Source organism: Thunnus thynnus, chromosome 8 (assembly GCF_963924715.1).
Source record: "Thunnus thynnus chromosome 8, fThuThy2.1, whole genome shotgun sequence".
NCBI classification, from domain to species: domain Eukaryota; kingdom Metazoa; phylum Chordata; class Actinopteri; order Scombriformes; family Scombridae; genus Thunnus; species Thunnus thynnus.
In genome coordinates this window covers 18,493,930-18,511,650 of record NC_089524.1, presented here as the reverse complement: position 1 = coordinate 18,511,650, position 17,721 = coordinate 18,493,930, and the positions used below count along the sequence as shown (strand labels likewise).

At 40.1% G+C, this 17,721-nt stretch overlaps 1 protein-coding gene across 2 annotated transcripts in view; it reads left to right on the top strand.

Moving 5' to 3' along the window:
* The window catches only part of rnf220b (ring finger protein 220b), a 32,292-nt gene that overhangs the window by 13,810 nt on the left and 761 nt on the right, over positions 1-17,721 (top strand). The window contains exons 3-15 of one of the 2 annotated variants that reach the window (XM_067598112.1): positions 6,978-7,104; positions 8,017-8,059; positions 8,160-8,252; positions 9,158-9,200; positions 9,492-9,581; positions 13,023-13,060; positions 13,372-13,459; positions 13,859-13,955; positions 14,291-14,350; positions 14,496-14,572; positions 14,735-14,819; positions 15,902-16,010; positions 17,288-17,362. In XM_067598112.1, the coding sequence (XP_067454213.1) occupies positions 6,978-7,104; positions 8,017-8,059; positions 8,160-8,252; positions 9,158-9,200; positions 9,492-9,581; positions 13,023-13,060; positions 13,372-13,459; positions 13,859-13,955; positions 14,291-14,350; positions 14,496-14,572; positions 14,735-14,819; positions 15,902-16,010; positions 17,288-17,362 (1,025 nt within the window). Of the gene's footprint in view, positions 1-6,977; positions 7,105-8,016; positions 8,060-8,159; positions 8,253-9,157; positions 9,201-9,491; positions 9,582-13,022; positions 13,061-13,371; positions 13,460-13,858; positions 13,956-14,290; positions 14,351-14,492; positions 14,573-14,734; positions 14,820-15,901; positions 16,011-17,287; positions 17,363-17,721 lie in introns of both variants that reach the window. The other variant, XM_067598111.1, reaches the window with a different exon arrangement.

Genomic DNA, 17,721 nt, shown 5'->3' with positions numbered 1-17,721 from the left:
TCAAAGTGAAAGGTATGATGTTTTCCAGTGTTGTAGCTTTTTGTCATTATTTCTTTTGTCCTATTTCTTTTATTTCTTTTTTGTTGTTGTATTTCTCAGCAAATTCTTCTGGAGTCATAACTACAGGACTTATGCTGAGAACACTTTAGTTGAGTACCTTTTTTGTTCAGTGCTGTAACTATGCTAATAACTTTGTCTTAAATCTCTCACCACCATCTGGGAACCTCATCTGATTTTCAGCACACGCCTCATGGACCTGATAGCAGCAGTGAGAACAATTCTCGATTTTTCCTCGCTGAAAAGATATCGTCTGCTTGTGAACGTGTTCACTCACTTTGCTACGATGGAGTCTCACTGTTTGAAATTGCCAAAACTGTAGCATGAGATTCGTTTGGCGTGCTGGGGAGGGGTGAGACAGAGCTCTGGTGCGTTGTGTGTCAAACGCTGCATGTGTCAGAGTTGGCACCGCAGTCACCCACTTGATGAAACAAGTTCAGACATTCTTGCTGTGGGTGTTTTCAAGACATTTTTAGGAAATATAGAAAGTGGAGAATCAGACGAAACACCAAAAGCAGAAAGTCCAAGGTTTCTTGTGTGGATGCTGCTGTAAGAAAATACTTCCAACTGATGAAATATGCAGTTAGAACTCACCTTTGTAGGCTGTATTGTTGTTGTTTTAGTCTTGTTATAATTAAAGTCTGCAGTGACTTCCTCACTGACACACTGTTTGTCTGGGACTGTTTAGAAAAGTTGAGCACTCAATTCAGACACTTCTCATTTTCTCCTTATTAACCACTAATTGAGAGAGCAAGAGGGGAAAATAAAATGAAAGAGAGGTGATGAGAAGACAATGGAATAATAACAGAGGGAGAGTGAGGCAGAGATAGACAGAGAGAGAGAATGAGAGAGAGGAAGAGGGAGAGAGAGAGAGAGAGAGAGAGAGAGTATTAATGTGTATTAATCAGTGGTCCGGGTAATAGTGATCTGTATTTTTGGAGCCAATCTAATTACCCTCTAATGAGAGATTGTGATCTGTCTATTAGCTTCTTTATGTCTCTCTCACTCTCTCTCACACACAGAGTGGTTGAGATAATCATGACAGGAATAATGTATAGATTTGTTTGCATCAGCACACAAGCAAACACACACACAAGAAAACAAAATTTATTGCAGCAATCACAGTGGTACTTAAAATATAAATACGTCACCGCAGATTTACATGTTTTCTATTGTTACAATAAGGAAGGCATTTCTTGAAATCCAACTAACTTGCAGTTTGTTGAGTCACTTTGTTTAAATAACTGCTAACAAACAAGGCATTGCTGTCATTATCTACAAAATGTTGACTTTTTAGGAGCCAACATAAGCACTCTAGGTGGGTTTTTTTAGCTAGTTTTTTTAGTGTAATAGAGTTAAGGATGGTAGATTTTTTAAACATATACAATACCTAAAATAAACAGAAACAGAAAAAGTCTCCAAAACTGACATCAGTAAGAAATGTAATTGAGGAGCACAAGCGAAAAATGACTCCCTGCTGGCTAATATGTACCTTAACTAAAACTAAATATGGCAATTGATTGCCTGAAGTGCACTGAGACAAGTTTAAGTCCTGACAGTGTGATATAGTGTGACAGTTGGATCTCGGTACATTTCATTCTCTTTAGCGAGTGCAGGTTGATGGCATCAGAATGAGTGACGGGCCACCGGTGAATAGCTCTATCGCTGTCCGCTGTCAGTGGCTCCTTGATCCGACACGACTGCACTGGCTTTGACAGACAGCAGTCAGCAAACGGATGTCAAAGTCTGCATTTGGCATTTTGCTGCCCAGAGCTTGATTACAACTGAAGTTTTGGATGGGAAATCATAAATGCTGGGTTTCATTGCTGTAAATGAGCCTCTCTTGAAATTTGTGATAAGTATTTCAGTAATAAAGTATTCAGTGGAGGTCTTCTGTGGAAGAACTCCCTGAAACCAGTTTATGTAGAGAGACCTGTTATCCGAAAGAGACTATCAGAACTGGTGCTAATTTGACCCAAGAATAATTAGAGCCGTTTCTTTTCTTATTCCTCATGTCAGGAAAGAATGCCTCCATTTATCCTCGAACTTCAAAATCCTGTGATAATCATGACACCAAGAGCTAATAGCAAGTTTGCTTTGATCCACTCAGGGTCCCAGATTTGGCACCAAGTGGGCCTGTGAAGACCTCTGGTGTTCTGTAATATTGCTTATTTAACTTAATTGGCATCTGTAAGTGCTGCCCCCATCAGGAATTATCATAATGTTTTTAATAAAACTCTTCAAACAGATCTGCAGATATTTTCCACTGAGATGGCTCGTAAGTAGCCTCATATCACCACAAATACCCAAGGACAGTCCTAACTTTCCCCCCGACTTCCACTCCCTCTCTCCAATCTGTAAGTCGCTATCAAAGATCATTGAGCCATGCATCTCAATGAGGGCCAGATTGATTGGTTGGAGCGGAGCGGAGGCAGGGTTCGATCTTTGCCCCCAGGTCCTGAGAAGGGAAATATGGTCACAGGGACACAGTTGCACAGCTACCCAGTCCACTCTCCATCAACCAGATGATTGGACACATACATGCTGAGCCACACCCGCAACTGATGGAACAATTGTAGTGACTAATGGAGAAGATGAGAGAGAGAAAGAGTGAGAGGGAGAAGGAGAGAAATTGGGGGTTTGTGTGCTGATTGACCTGTGGTCAGAGAGGTTATGTCCATTGATCTGTAGGGCAGAAGAAAAGGGCTTTAGCCTGAGGTGCTTCAGAATGAGTCTATTTGGGGTTTAGAATTCCTGTCCATTCCCACCAGGAGCTTTTTCATCATCTGACTCCCCAGGACTTAGAGCTGCCCATCTCCTATTGCATGTGGCCGCTCCACGTAATGCACAGAGCACTACAGAGGCCAAAGGCCAATCAATGTTCTACAAGAGGTTGATACAGATCTTATTAGTCAATGAATGATCATTAGTGGTCTAACGAGCCATTGATTTGTGCAAGGGCCAAAGGTTGCAGTGGTTGTGGTGAGTGTCTTTAATACATTAAACACAATTGATTGCAGAGTAGGAGGGATATTTTTGAATGATGCTGGAATTAGGTTGGACAGTGAGAGATTTTAGGTCAAGCCAGGAGAGAAAGCGTACCTTCGTCGGCTGTTGAATGTGGTTAGGATTGAACATGGAGTCTGGCAGCACATTTGTCTTTAATGTATTACCGGTGTAGCAATTCTGCAATTAATAAAAAGCAGATATCTACAAGTACTAAGTCAAAAGCAACTGGACTTGCTGTTTCAAAGGCTGGAGCAGCAGCCTTTGAAAGCTGAGGAAATGACTCTGCTCATAGCAGATGTGTTACTACAGGGCCTATTATGTTGCTCATTAAATACCCAACCTCTCAATAGGCCATTATTTCCCCAATAAAAAACAAACGGCGGCCTGCATACTTTCCCCTCTCCCCCCTCCACTTTAGAGGTTAGCTCTACCTCACAGACGGCAAAAAATCCTGACTAATATCCTGCATGTTATGCTTTTAAATAGGAAGCAGGCCGCGCGATAGGGTGGGGTACAGGTGTGGCAGGAGCCAATGGCTTTTATAGCCCTCCATCTCCTCTGAAAGTGTGCCAAGGACCTGCCTCCACAACCCACCACTGCAGTGTTAGCCGCCAAGCGTTAACTTTACTCCCCCCGCCAATCTCTACATGCCTACTGGTTATATAGAGTCTGTGCTTGTTACAGCTTTATAGAGGGATTTCTGATGTGCTTAGAGAATTGTTTGATGATTGGGATAATGATGCCAGTTGGAGTAAGTTGTCTCAGCACTTTATCGCCAACGAACACAGAGAAAAACAGACCCAGCCGATGCACAACAAGCTTCCATGCTTGCTCGCTTGCTTGCATGTCCCCTGCCATTCAAAGCCATCCAGTCCTCCTCATGTCAATCAGAATTATACCACGTCCACAGGTTTGTCACCGGGGGGACGTTTGTCACCACGTCTCCCCTCCAGAACAGCCTTTTCATGCCCCAGCATAATGTCAGCGGGTGACATCCAGGCCTGATGTGATGTGGCATTCACTAAAGGTCACGTTAGGCATCTCCGCTCCGTCTGCATCAGCAGAACTGGCAGCCGTCATATGGGCGCTGGCATCGGCCATTACCCAGGCCCGCAGGGGGACTCGATGCTTTGAGGATTTGTCAGCGGGATTCTGATCTCTCTGTTTCAGGGGGCATGTACTGAACCCTGCACAGTTGCAATCCACGTCTTGATGCTGAGCAACAAAAACTGGATTTGACCATCAGTTATACAAGGGGAGGAGGAGGACGACAATATCTTGTTTTGTTTCAAAGGATGAACTTTACTATCTCACGATGCTCTTGATAGTGGAGATGGGGCAGAGACATATCGCAGTGTTTTGATGGGTTATTCGCCCCAGGGGTGTGTTCACTTCAAATTCACAGAGAGATAAGATAGAGGATGTAGTCAGGCATGTTTGTGTATGCTCATCTGTGTGATTCCTTCCTGACAACAAAAACAGTATATAAAAGTGGATTTAGGGCAATGTAATCTCAGAGTTTTTGAGTAATGTATAAAAAAACATGGTGAAGTGATGAAATAGTTTAATCAGTGACCACAAAATAGAGATAAAAAGGAAATCGTTTCACTCTGTTGTTTTTTTCATAGGAATGAGACTTAAATATAGCCAAATAAGCATCCTCCCAAGTGGGAAGAGAGCAAATGGCAGCTGGATAAAGGCTAGACAGCCAGGAAAGGAGGTCCTGGACTGGCGAGACACAAAGACAGAAAAAGGAAACAATCAGAGACACAGAGACAGTGAATCCATTAGAAGATGGGCCCGTCAAACTCAGCACAGCCCAATGAGAGAGGGCCAATCCATCCAAGCCAGTTGCCGTAGTGAGGGAACAGTTAACAAGCCCCATAGGCAGGTTTTACAGCCCCCTGTTGTGTGTCTGAGACCCCCCACACTGAAGAGGGGCTGAGGCTGACTGATACTGACAGGGTTTATGTGGGCGGGGGAGGAGGGGCAGCGGGGGATGGAGACGTGTAAAAAGGTGGTCATGAACCAACAACTGTCACTTACGAGAGCGCAGCGCAAGTCAGGCCTCAGCAAAAGCATGCAAACACACACTCATCCATACATCCAAACATGCACGCTCTCACACCATTAAATCTGATGTTTGTGTGGAGCAGAGGTGAAGGGTGGGGGGGAGGCTGTAGTCGGAGATGGGGGGGCTTATCCAAAAAGTGGACCAATAAAACACCTGAAAATCAAATCCCATTGCTCTTATCGCGGCGCCATTCAGAGACGTTATCTGTGCAGGTAATGTGGTTATAAATTCAATTTCAGCCCAGAGATTTCATTGTTTACTGATGCCTGCATGTTCCGGGCGGCAGAGCGCAGAAAGCCCGGGAACGCTCGATGCGTGTCGGGAAAAGTCATTTAGGCTTCCGCAAGGGGATGCAAAAAAGGCGAGAGAGAGGGGGGTGAAACCAGGAGAGCTGTCACTCTCCCAAGGACACCCGACTCCACTTTCTATTTTCCACCCATGTTTTATTTACAGGCCATTTTGTCCTATTTGGTTCGTCATTATGGGGGCTCATAGCTCAACTGATATCAAGGGACGGCACTTGTCGACAGACATTGGCATCGGAGCTTGTCATGTCACTGGTCATTTGGAGAGGAGCTGGGGCAAAGTGTTTGTCCGGTGTTTGGAAAATAGGGTCCTTAAGGAAGTTCAGTCCACTATGCTCCACAGCGAGGGGTCAACTGTCAAAAATGCTATCCCGTTAATAGTATTTCATATAAAAAAGAGCTAAATTGTGATAGCCGGCACAGTCATTTGTTTTCCCTTGACTGTACAAAGATGGGAAATTAGGTGCATCTTGCCTACTAGCTCTCTCCGTGTGATTGATGGCTTTCAGGAGTAAATCACCTCATCTACTAGGTAAAATCTTGATATAGTAGAGCTCCTCGGGCTCCCAGCTGGCTGCTTATGGCAGTAATCCATCAGTGGGGCCCAATGGGCCGAGTGGCCCTCCTGGGTAATGTTCCTATTGACAGCCTATGATGTCAACACACTGACAGCAGGAGGCCATAGCAGTGTGTCTGTGTGTTTGTGTGTGTGTGTGTGTGTGTGTGTGTGTGTGTGTGTGTGTGCAGTTAGGTCTACAGAACACACACATGTACAAATACTCACAGGGACATCCTCAACTACCGAAAAATTAACTAATAATACATCTACTTAATTTACTACAATTTTCAGGTATTTCTACTTCACTTTATTTCATGCTACTTTATACTTCATCCCCAATACATTTCAGAGTCAAATATTGTACTTTTTACTCCACATTTTTATCTGATGGCTACAGTTATCTGTTACTTTGCTAATTAAGATTTTATATGCAAAATATACAGTAGGAGAAAAAGATACAGTGGATTGTTAAAGATGAAACTATCCAGCAGTAAGATATACTGTATAACATAGTTCAAAACAGCTCCACAATAAGTTGTTGCAAGCAGATGACATTTGAGGATATATTTAAATGTTTATTAATATACAGTAATAACAAACAATTATAACTTCTCCTATGAAGACATATTTTATATTATTTAATATATTGTTATTCAGTATCTGTTGATACAGCAGCCTCCACTCATGGGTGCACACAAGAGGAGTTTTAGTTGCTGACAAATACATGAATAAACATTTATATCTGCTCACATCTACATCATAGTGTGAGTTAAGTTTTTGACAATTTAAACCTTCAGTAGTTGAGTGAACAAGGGCAGTTAATGGTTATCAGAAAAGAAAACATACTACACCATCTCTCCGTAGTGAAACATGATGTCTTGTGTAGCACAGTTCTTCTCATTGCCTCAAAGACCACATGAAAATCATCAGACTGTGCAGTTTTTCTAACTCTTGTCACCCCTCCTCTATCCAGGCAAGGTGAAGGGTCTCTATGACGCTCAGGCCCCAGTGTGTCCAGTCTGCCAGGCCATTCTGCGACCAGGAGAGCTGCAGGAACACATGGAGCAGGAGTTAACTAAACTCGCCCAGCTACAAATCAGGTATCATGATCCAATCACAAATGATCATCATCTGGTTTTTACGGCGTTCACTCTATAATCCAGTAAATCTTTTCTGTCTTCTTGCATCGTCTCTGTGCCATCAAATGGTTTTATTGCACTACATCTCTCCCTTCTAACCATCCTCTATTTTCCTCCAACTTTCCACTTCCTCCATTTATCTATTTGTCATTTCCTTTCTGTTCTGTTCAGCTTTCAGGTGATAATTAATGTTGACAGATTCTGTAGCTGTAGGGACCCCCTACCCCCCCTTATAGTTCCCCCAGGTGGTATCTCCCGTCTTCTCTGTCACCTGCGTGCAGTGTTTACAAGCTGCCTCATTGTTCCCTACATATTTCATATTACAGCCTCCAGCCTTGAGGCGACAAATCATACATCGGGCGGATAATGTCCTGCTAATGGCTGCTTTGAGCCCTACACACACGCACGCACACTCACAGGCTAAAACACACACACACACACATATACAGACACACACACATTACCTGCTGCTTAGACCAGAAGAATGATTTCTCCAATAAAGACATTATACTCCAAATCTGCTTAACGACCGCTCCGTGGACAGTAATGGTTTCAAATTGAACTTGGCCCACAGGGACACTGTGTATGTGTGTGTGTGTGTGTGTGTGTGTGTGTGTGTGTGTATACAGTATCTGTGAGACAGACAGAAAGCGAGAAAGTCAGTAAAATGAGGTTATGCACAGACTCAAATACAAATTCAGACAAGATAAAAGCAGAGTGTTACTTACATGTTGACATCTACAGGGCAATATTGTGCTTGTATGTGTGTATAGTAAAATAGCATAGTTGATTTGTGTGTGTGTGTGTGTGTGGTGTGGATTTCTATTTGTCTGAAATATGAGTTCATGTATTATTTGCCTCTTTTCTCAACAGTGTCACTCCAGTGCAGCACAACCACCTCATAAGGACACCAAAGGTAAACACAGTTGATATCTTCATGAGTTGCAGTAAAATAGCTGCTGTCATCCTGCCTTTGACTCCTTTTCTTCATTGATTCTCCTTTTTTTTTGGTCCAGTCTCTTTCACTCTCTCTGCATATCAAACGTGAAGGAGGTTCTCCCACCTCACCTCCTCGACCAGCTGAGGACACCCACTCTGACCGATACCAGGTGAGGTTAAAAAAGAACAATGTGTTTGAATTTGTGTGTAAAAATTGATGTTATAAATGAATAATTACCTTGTTTTTCCTTTAAGATGGGCAGAAACTTAAGGTAACAATAGCACATTACTGAAATACAAACATAAATATACAGTAATATATCATTTTGGAAACTTGCTTTATGTTGTTGGCCAAGTGACAGCCTGATTTTTTCTAGTTTTAACTGAATCTTGTAAGTGTCACTAAAGAATGTGAGTGCTGGCTCTGTTCATTAGTGCACTAAAAGAGCACTGGACAGCTAGTAGTTAGCAACATCATAAAAACATTGTTTTTTCTTGATGTGGTGCCAGTGACTCACCGGTTTTATGGTCTGGTGTTGATCAAATGCTGTACTCGACACTCAGCACCTCACTTAAAAGTAATGGGTTCATCAGGAGTCAAGTCAAGCGAATTTTATTTATAGAGCTCAAAAACACACGTTTGTCTCAGAGGGCTTTAAAAACTATATGACATATGACAACCTCTATCCTCAGACCTTTGATCCAGATGAGGAAAAACAAAAAACACTTGTCATCAAATATACAGAGCAGACGGAGTAGCAGTAGTAGAATTAACATATGAAGAAAAAGACAATTTTAATTTAAAAATTCTCTGTAATAAGTTAAAGAGTAAAACTATACACAGGTGATTTTGGTGTCACTTGAACACTTCTGGAAAGCTTTAAATGTGTTTTAAGACAACTGAAGTATTATCTTTGCTTTAGATGTCACTAAAGTAAAAAGTTTTATGATAATCACAATCTACTGTGCTGCTGTTCATTTATTTCAGTAAAAATGGTGATGAGAGAAATCAAGATTTAAATGACAGATGAGAAAAATCTGAAAAATCTGGATGTTCCTCTTTTGTTTGTTGCAGACGTTTCTTCGTGTGCGGGCCAACAGACACACAAGACTAAATGGTACGTTGATGCATGCAGTTTGCCGTTAAGAGATATTTCAATACAGTAGACTGTCAGCTCTGCAGTTTTAAACTGCTATAACATTTTTTTTAAAGAAAGGAGTCAGAGGTTTTTTTTAGCCTTCTAGCTTCCTTTGTTCAAATGCGACCGGTTGTGTGTTTCGTCCCACCCCGCTCCCTCACCAGTCGTTCAGATATCACCCCTTTTCCCACACCATCTCCACCGGCCTAGCGCCCACACGAGCAGAGGAGCTATTAACCTTTCAACTTTGACCTCTTGATATGTTAACAGTCGATGACCTCTGCTGGTGCAGGTGCTACGTCAAATCTGCCCCATTACGCCCCCACAGCGCAGGAGCCCACCTAGACTGCACACAAGCTGGTAAGACACACTGAGAAGCATTTTTTTTATTCCCACACTCATTCTTTTTTAGCAGCCAGGTCCTGGATACATGTTTTATTGGTTTTCTCAAAAATACTATTGTATTTTATATAAATTGATATATACTGTGTAGATATATTTGTATTATCATGAAACCTAGCTATGACACGAAAACATATTGATTAGATTTTTTTCAAAAAAACTCTATTCTAGTGATGGAAAAATAAATTAATTAAATAAATCAGTTTACTGCCAATTTAATGAACAATATTTTATCCGTGCATTGATTGTTTAAATGACTTATCAGAAAAAAAGCAAAACATTTACTGATTAAAGCTTCTCAAAAGGGATGATTTGCATATTTTAAGAGGGAAAATATAATTCATAAATATTTTAAATAATTTATTCCCGAGTGCCACTAACCCACCTTATAGGGCAGAGTTTTTATGTTTCTATGAAAGACATTAATTTATTATTCATTGTGTGATTTGTATATGTCAGAAGATATCATGATGTATTAATATAGAATTAATTTTTCATGTTTTCCGTGATATTCATATCACAGCTCTGCAGTGAGGTAGCATGAGGTGGCCTCTGACAAGTTTTATTACAATTTAAAAAACCTTTAATACCCTTGAAATAACTTGTAACTCATGGTGTTATTAATGGGTATAAATCATTTACAAATGCTGTAAAGATCAGTTATAAGCCATTAATAACTTTCAGGATACCAGGTTGTGAAAAGTTTAGCTGGTGTTTATTTGTTTTCTCCTAGAGCATGACACTTGTTTTTACAAAGTTGCATTTATAAATGTTAGTAAGTCATTTATTAAGAGATCTGAACATAATCTATCAAGTGATGATCTAAACAGCAAGTTGGAGATTGATAAAAACTGGTCAATAGGATTTTCACAACCTGGCAACCCAAAAGATCTTCATATTAGTGGCTTAAAACTGATCTATACAGTATTAGTAAATTACGTAGAAACCATTAATAAAGATTAACAAAGGTGCCTTATTAAAAAGTGGTACTAAAAAGAATAATAAAATTAACTGACTCTCTTAAAGTCCTTGCTTAAAGGGCCAGTGTGTAGAATTGAGTGGCATCTAGTGGAACGGACTTGGCAGAAATGGAATATAATATTCATAAGTATGTTTTAATTAGTGTATAATCACCTGAAAATAAGAATTGTTGTATTTTCGTTACCTTAGAATGAGATCTTTATATTTACAGAGGGAGCAGGTCCTCTTCCACGGAGCCCACCATGTTACACCACCATGTTTCTACAATAGCCCAGAACGGACAAACCAAACACCTGCTCTAGAGAGGACCTTTCATGTTTTTTTTTTTCGTGGCCACCAAACGTCCTACACGCTTTGGGGAGTGGATTCAGGGTATTCCGTTGGTTGCAATCTGCAACCTCACCACTAGATGCCACTAAATCATACACACTGGTCCTTTAATGTACCCTGTAAACTAAATATTTTCTTCAGCTCATTAGACTTGTTCATCTAACCATTTTAAATATCACAGTGCTTTTATACTGATACAGACATGTAGACCTAAGCCACTTTTACACAGCCTGTTCAAGGCGGGAATGTTGCACCGTTATTCTGCCCTTGCCATTTTGTATAAAAGGTATGAACACGAAATGGGGGGGGGCATTGTTGTTCCACCATTAAAGGGACAGCTGGTATGGTGGGACTACACACACTAGACACCGACGCTGTTGTGTTACACGTCACGCCTCTGCATTATGCCGGCTGTGTTTGGTTCAGTGTAAAAAAAGCAAAGCCAGCATAATGAGAGGTCGTCTTTATGGCAATATTGCAGGATCTCTATATAAAAGCTGCAGCTGACACTATTGACGTCTTACTTCTGTTATTATTACTGCTGAGATTCTCCAGCTCTTAGCTGACTCTTCAAACTGCCAGCGCTGTCGAGGTCTGTTAGCCTTTATTGGGCCTTATAACAGGACAGTATAATGAGCTTCTAAATACACGTCAGGGAGGAAAAAGAAGAAGGGGGGTTGAGTGGGGGGGGGGTCTCTTCTCTTGATTAATCAACCTCTCTCTCTTTCCCTCTCTCTCCTCTCTGTTTGATGAGCTCTTCCTCATCTATGACCGTCTCTTTAACCCTCATTATGTTCACTGCAATGGCGGCATTCGGGTCACGGCCACCAGCTCTGCCCCCCTCCCCACGGGGGCCACTGTCATCCAGCGGGAATTAGAGGGCCCTAAAACTTAATGTCCCCTTATGCAATCTGCAGTCAGTCAAGTCACAGTGGGAGAGGAGGTGCAGTTGGTGTTCTGCCATGTTAACTTTTATATCAGAGAGGAAAGCGGGGGGAGGAGGGTGGGATGACAAAAAGGGGATGGGAGGAATGTTTTGTAACCACTATTGAAAAAAACTACAGTTGCTGTTTATATGGAGCCCACATGTATGTCTCCTTGCTCTTAAGTGTAATATTACTTCAGGGTCTGTGTTTGAATGTGGTCGACTTGTTATGCGATTGCGTTACAGGTTGGTCCACACAATAAATATACATTTTTTTGAACAAACAAGAGAACATCAGTGTTTCCCAACCAGATGAGCTCAAGTACCTCTTCATCGACACCAACCATCATCTTCCAAATGTGTTTATTTGAGTGGATTTAAAAGTGGATGATGTGAATATTCTTTTTCATACAAGAAAGTGTAACTGTTAATGTTAAGGCTTTTTCTTTCTTACAGTTTGCTTTAATTTTCATTCATACTATTATCACTTGGAGTAGCAGAAGCTTGAAGTTTCAACAATTTATCCATGACTTTTAGCTACATGTATTTCTATTTGTAATCCAGTAATCCAGCATATTGTTTTTGTAACAAAATAATCATAATTTGTATTTAATCAAACCAAAGTATCCCTGGTTGGGAAAAAATAGTGTACATGTGAAAGTTAATAAACACTTAAATGACAAAAGAAAAGAAATGAGCTGAAACTCTGAAAAAATTACACATTGGTATAAATAACTTGATAACTTGGAGATTATGTTATTTTATGATTTTCACCATCATCACAGAAAAAGATTTGGGAAGTCAAATATTTTGTCAACAATGAATAAAAGAAATTTGAAAATGAAAACAATTCCTTGTGTGATTTGGACATGCTTACTTTTCTCTGTGTGACCCCAAACACAAACTGACGCCTGTTTCTAATCTCCTCAATGTTTTCTTTTTGTTGTTTTTGTACTCATTTCTCTCACATCTTATGTGTTTTGATTTTTTTAATTATAGGAATAGGCTGAAGAAGAAAGTTTGTCTCAAATTTGAAAGTTTAAAAGATTTTTTTTAAAATAACCAGAGCTCAAAACTTGAGAAAAAATCATCAAGAGAGAACAACTAAAGTGACTGTAGCTTGTTTTTAACACTTCATCTGTCTCTTTTCTGTCTGTCCCCAGTCAGGATTGGCAAACTGAAGAGAAGGAAACCAGAGGAGGTATGTTTTATTTTTCATTGAGCTTCCCTTGACATTTTTATTGTAACTGGTGATGAATATATATGTAAAATGTAGCGGGCGGACCTCAAGTTGAGAGAATTTCGGTGGTCCAAACCCTCTGACACTGTTGACTGCCTTTGTTCACGTAGCATCAGGATCACTGTCAGCTCGGTGTGTATCCATGTGAAAACACCACCGGCGTTGCTTCACAGCTATGAAAACACAGAAGCAGATACATAGCTCGAGGCGATGGGAGGCATATGGACATATTCACCAGGACAGTGAAATCGTGTCTTTTATGTGTGTTGTAGGAGGGATCTGCGGACTTGGTGCCATTGGAGGATGAGTGGAATGAGAGGAGAAGGATACAGATGACGTCTATAGTCGGAGGGTTTAAAGGTATGCGTGTGTCCCATCGAGGAACCCATGTGTGTGATCTCGTGCAGTGGTGGGTGAATAATGTGACAGAGTGGCAGTTGAAAAAGCACTGAACTTTTCAGTCCCTATTACAGCGGAACAAGATGCCTTAAAGGTTAGCTCAAAAGTAACGCTTTCCTCTGACCTGCAAACTTGTTATATGCAGAAATAAACAGAGCAGGGCAGAGGGGAGACGGGTAACAAAACATTATGTGACTCCAGATTTGGCCTTAATGTGAGTAGTAGGAAAAAAAATTAACCCACCTCTCTGCTTTGTCCCTCTACAAGCTCTTTCTTACAGTCCTGTACTTGTTAAAGAAGGACTTTATCTATAATAAAAGATAATAAATAATCCATGTTCTTGTGAAAACATCTTATCAGGTGCGATGCTTGTAAGCACGACGTCTAAGGAGTGTCGGGACAGCGATGCAGACCTGGACGTGGATGGAGATGATACTCTGGAGTACGGCAGAGCACAGTATCCTTTATGTTTTATAATAAAGTGAAGAGCGGAGTGAGAGGAATCTGGTCACAAGGTCAGCAAACTTCAGCAGTGATTAAAACAGTGATAGTGTCATTTTCACAGTGAGAGCCGTCCTATCTTGAAAAATCAGTTTGAAAAGAACTTGGAAGCTCTTTTCAAGTAGTTCGAGAGAAATATTTGGAGTATGGCTAATGAATTTATGTTTTTTACACACTCTGTTATTTTTAGACAATCACAATATGTATAATATTATTCATTATTATTTTAAAGGTTAGAAAAATTCCTTTTTTGTTAGGCTTATGTCTGTTTTTCCTGAGCTTTGTTCTCAGATACACAGAGACAGATGTAATCCCCTGTTCAGGAGAAAACTCCAAGGAGACAACAGTGAAGTATGTGTCCCACCTGCTGCTCTGTCATTCACATTGGATATTCAATTACACATGAAAGTTATCTATTTCTTATCATTAATCACATAAACTCTCATTGTTTTTGGCATTAAAATATGTATATATTTTTTGGTTCTTGCATCAGCAGCAGCGGCGGCAGCAGCAGCAGCAGTATGTTGCCTGAATCCAGAGTCAACCTAGAATTTTCCAAATGGTCAAATGAAGGTTAGTCAAACAAGCTGTGAATGAATTAATTGATTAAACAAGAGGAAAACATAGAGGGAATTACTCATGAGGATTGTGCAAGTTTGAGGATAGATTGGTCACTTTTTTTCAATTGGTTCAATTTTTTTAAAATCTGTTTATTTATTTGTTTGGTTCACTTAGGGAGTCCGTCTACCAGCAGTGGAGAGAAACTGGACGGCAGCGTAGCTGGTCTCCCCAAAACCTGCAAAAACACAGAGATAGAGACGTAAGTCTAGACTGTATAACAGCAAACATGTATGTGTCACATCTGTCATTGCCAGAGATTTCCTCACTTCTCTGTTAATAACTTTGTCTCATTACTTGGTTAGTTGTCTGTTAAAGTGAAAAGTCCCTTCGGGTTGTGATTTAGTTTGATTTATAAGTGATAAGGGAGCTGAGTGGGTTCAAAAGAAACAACAAAACAAGTCTAGATTTCTAATTATTTCCTAAGAGTGAGGTCCTTGAGTTCAGAGTTGCTCACTTTGTCGAAGAACATTTTCCTTTTATTGAATTTATCTTTGAGTCTGCTACTTTTCTCATCACACACTCTTCGAGATTATAGCTTTTTGTGATTCTAATAACTTCGATATAAGAAGTTTTGATTGTTGTGTCATGTAACCTTTGAGCCCCAGAATTAACACCAAGTCAAAAATCAACCAAACATCTGCACATCATTTTCACACAAAATTTGAACCACTCAGGAGCAGATGAATGAGGCTAGGATTAGGTGTGTGTAGCCTACCGAATGAAAAGCAGGGCAACATTCACAGGTGTGAATCAGCCAATCAAATCTGAGGAAGGCTCTTCCTGTAAAGAGTATTTTGTTGGACGTCTCTCAGTGTGCCGTATCAGTTCAGACTATCTGGCCCTGCTCCCACCAGCGTGCAAAATATTACTGTAACAATGTGATGATATCATCAATCAAGGTCACAGCAGGCGACGCACGCGTGTACACACATTTCATCACACTTAATGCATTGTAGCCCGTCTGCCTCGCCTGTACAGTATGTTTGCACATACGGTCTATCCTGTAATTGTGTGTGTGCGTCTGTGTGTGTGTCTATCTCTGTGAGGACCCTGACACCTCACCCGGCCCCCACCCCTCCCCTCCGCCTATGATAAATGAGACAGCGAATGCAGGCAATGTGATTGCTGCTAAATTTCATGCTCAGTGTCCATGTTGGCCAGCGAATAATTTAATCTGTCTTCGATTTATAAATGACTCTCCAGTGTCTGCCTAACTCACGCGCCCTCCCATCTCCCCTCCTGTTACTGTCCGTCTGTGTGTGTGTGTGTGTGTGTGCGCAGGCTCTCAGAGGACTCCACGCTGACAACTCTGGATGCACTTAAAGCTCGGATACGGGATTTGGAGAAACAGTTGTCTAAAGGAGACAGATTTAAATGCCTCATCTGCATGGTGAGTATGAAGGCAAATTAAGTTGACAGAGAAGAGACAGAAAGAGAGTGGCGCAGAAACGAATGTGTTTTGGGTCAATATTATTGGTCAAAGTCTTTCAAAGGAATATAAATATGTTGATGTTGATACTGTGATATCTTGATACATGGCTCTAGTTTCTAATTTGATGTCAACAAGCAAATTGTTGGCTTTTAAAAAGATGTGAAAAACTTCTAGAAATGCTTGGTTTTTATTTCACATTTACCGTGCAGCTTAATGTCATCATCCTCAGTATGATAAGTGCAGTTTTGCATGTGATGATTAATATTATAATGTAAAATACTACAATTTTGTAGTAATCAAATATAGATTTTTTACAGAAAAAATTATAATAATTAACATCATATCTGGCTCTGACACATTGTAGAGCTCCACTAATTTGTTTATCATCAATAAAATTCACCAGTAATCAATTATTAGTCACTAAATAGTTTATAAAGCAAAACAGTTGCTCATTCCAACTTCTTAAATGTGAGAACTTGGTGCTTTTATTGAATATTTTTGGGTTTTGGTCTGTTAGCTGGACAAAACAAGTAATTCTAACACATCCCTTATGCTCTGGGCACTTATTATTATTATTATTTTTTAAATATCTAATGTTTTAATTGATGTTGTTATTTAAAGACCCTTCTCAGCCAGGGTCCACCCACACAAGTGTGTTCACTTATTAACCTGATTAGAACTCATCTGAGGACTGTGTGTGTTACACCTTTATCATTCTTATTGGTTAATGAATTTTGGTGACCTCATTTAATTACAACATACTGTAGCTCCACCCAACTTCAACCTAAGGATGTCTATGTTTCAGACAGACAAAACAGTTTGACCAGAGCACTTATTTCCCCTTCTTTAAGACGAAAAAACATCTGCTATGTCCAGGTCGACTTTCTTCCCGAAAACATTCACTAAATCTCACTAAAGCCAAACTTTGTGTTGAAGGATTCAAGTCAATGATGTCCTGGAGTGCTGGACTTTGCTCTCTCTTTGCTCTCTATTTTGGTGATAGATTGAATTGGCAAAACAATATATTTTTTACATCCATTAAAACTAAAACAATATGAGAAAAAAAATCATATTTCCTAGTCGTAAAAGGGCCTTTAAGAAAAGTTGATTTACAATAAAATAAATGTCTCTTAATGCTCTACTTGTGGACTCATGTGGACATCTAGTGGCAGCTTTTTGTGTTACAGGTAAAAAAAAAAAAATCTCATCTGTGTTTTGTCTGTTTCTTTCTACAGGACACGTACACAACCCCGCTCACGTCCATCCAGTGCTGGCATGTTCATTGTGAGGAGTGCTGGCTTCGGACGCTGGTAAAACATCAAATTTGTTTTGATTAATATAGAGCTGCAATGAGTAACAGAAAATTAATCTTTTCTCTCATTTTTCAAGCAAAAAGTCCATATATTCTCTGATTTCAGCTTTTCAAATATGAGGATTTGCTGCTTTTGTTTGTCATATGTGATGGTAGATTAAAAAAAACTTAAGATTTTATACTGTTGGTCAGATAAGACATTCATCAAAGGCTCTGACAAATTGTGAATACATTTTTTTTCACAATTTCTGAACATTTTATAAACAAAATGATTAATCCATTAACCAAGAAAATAATCATTAGTTGCAGCCATATTCATAACCAGATTCATATAAACATGAAAATGAAGTAAAACAT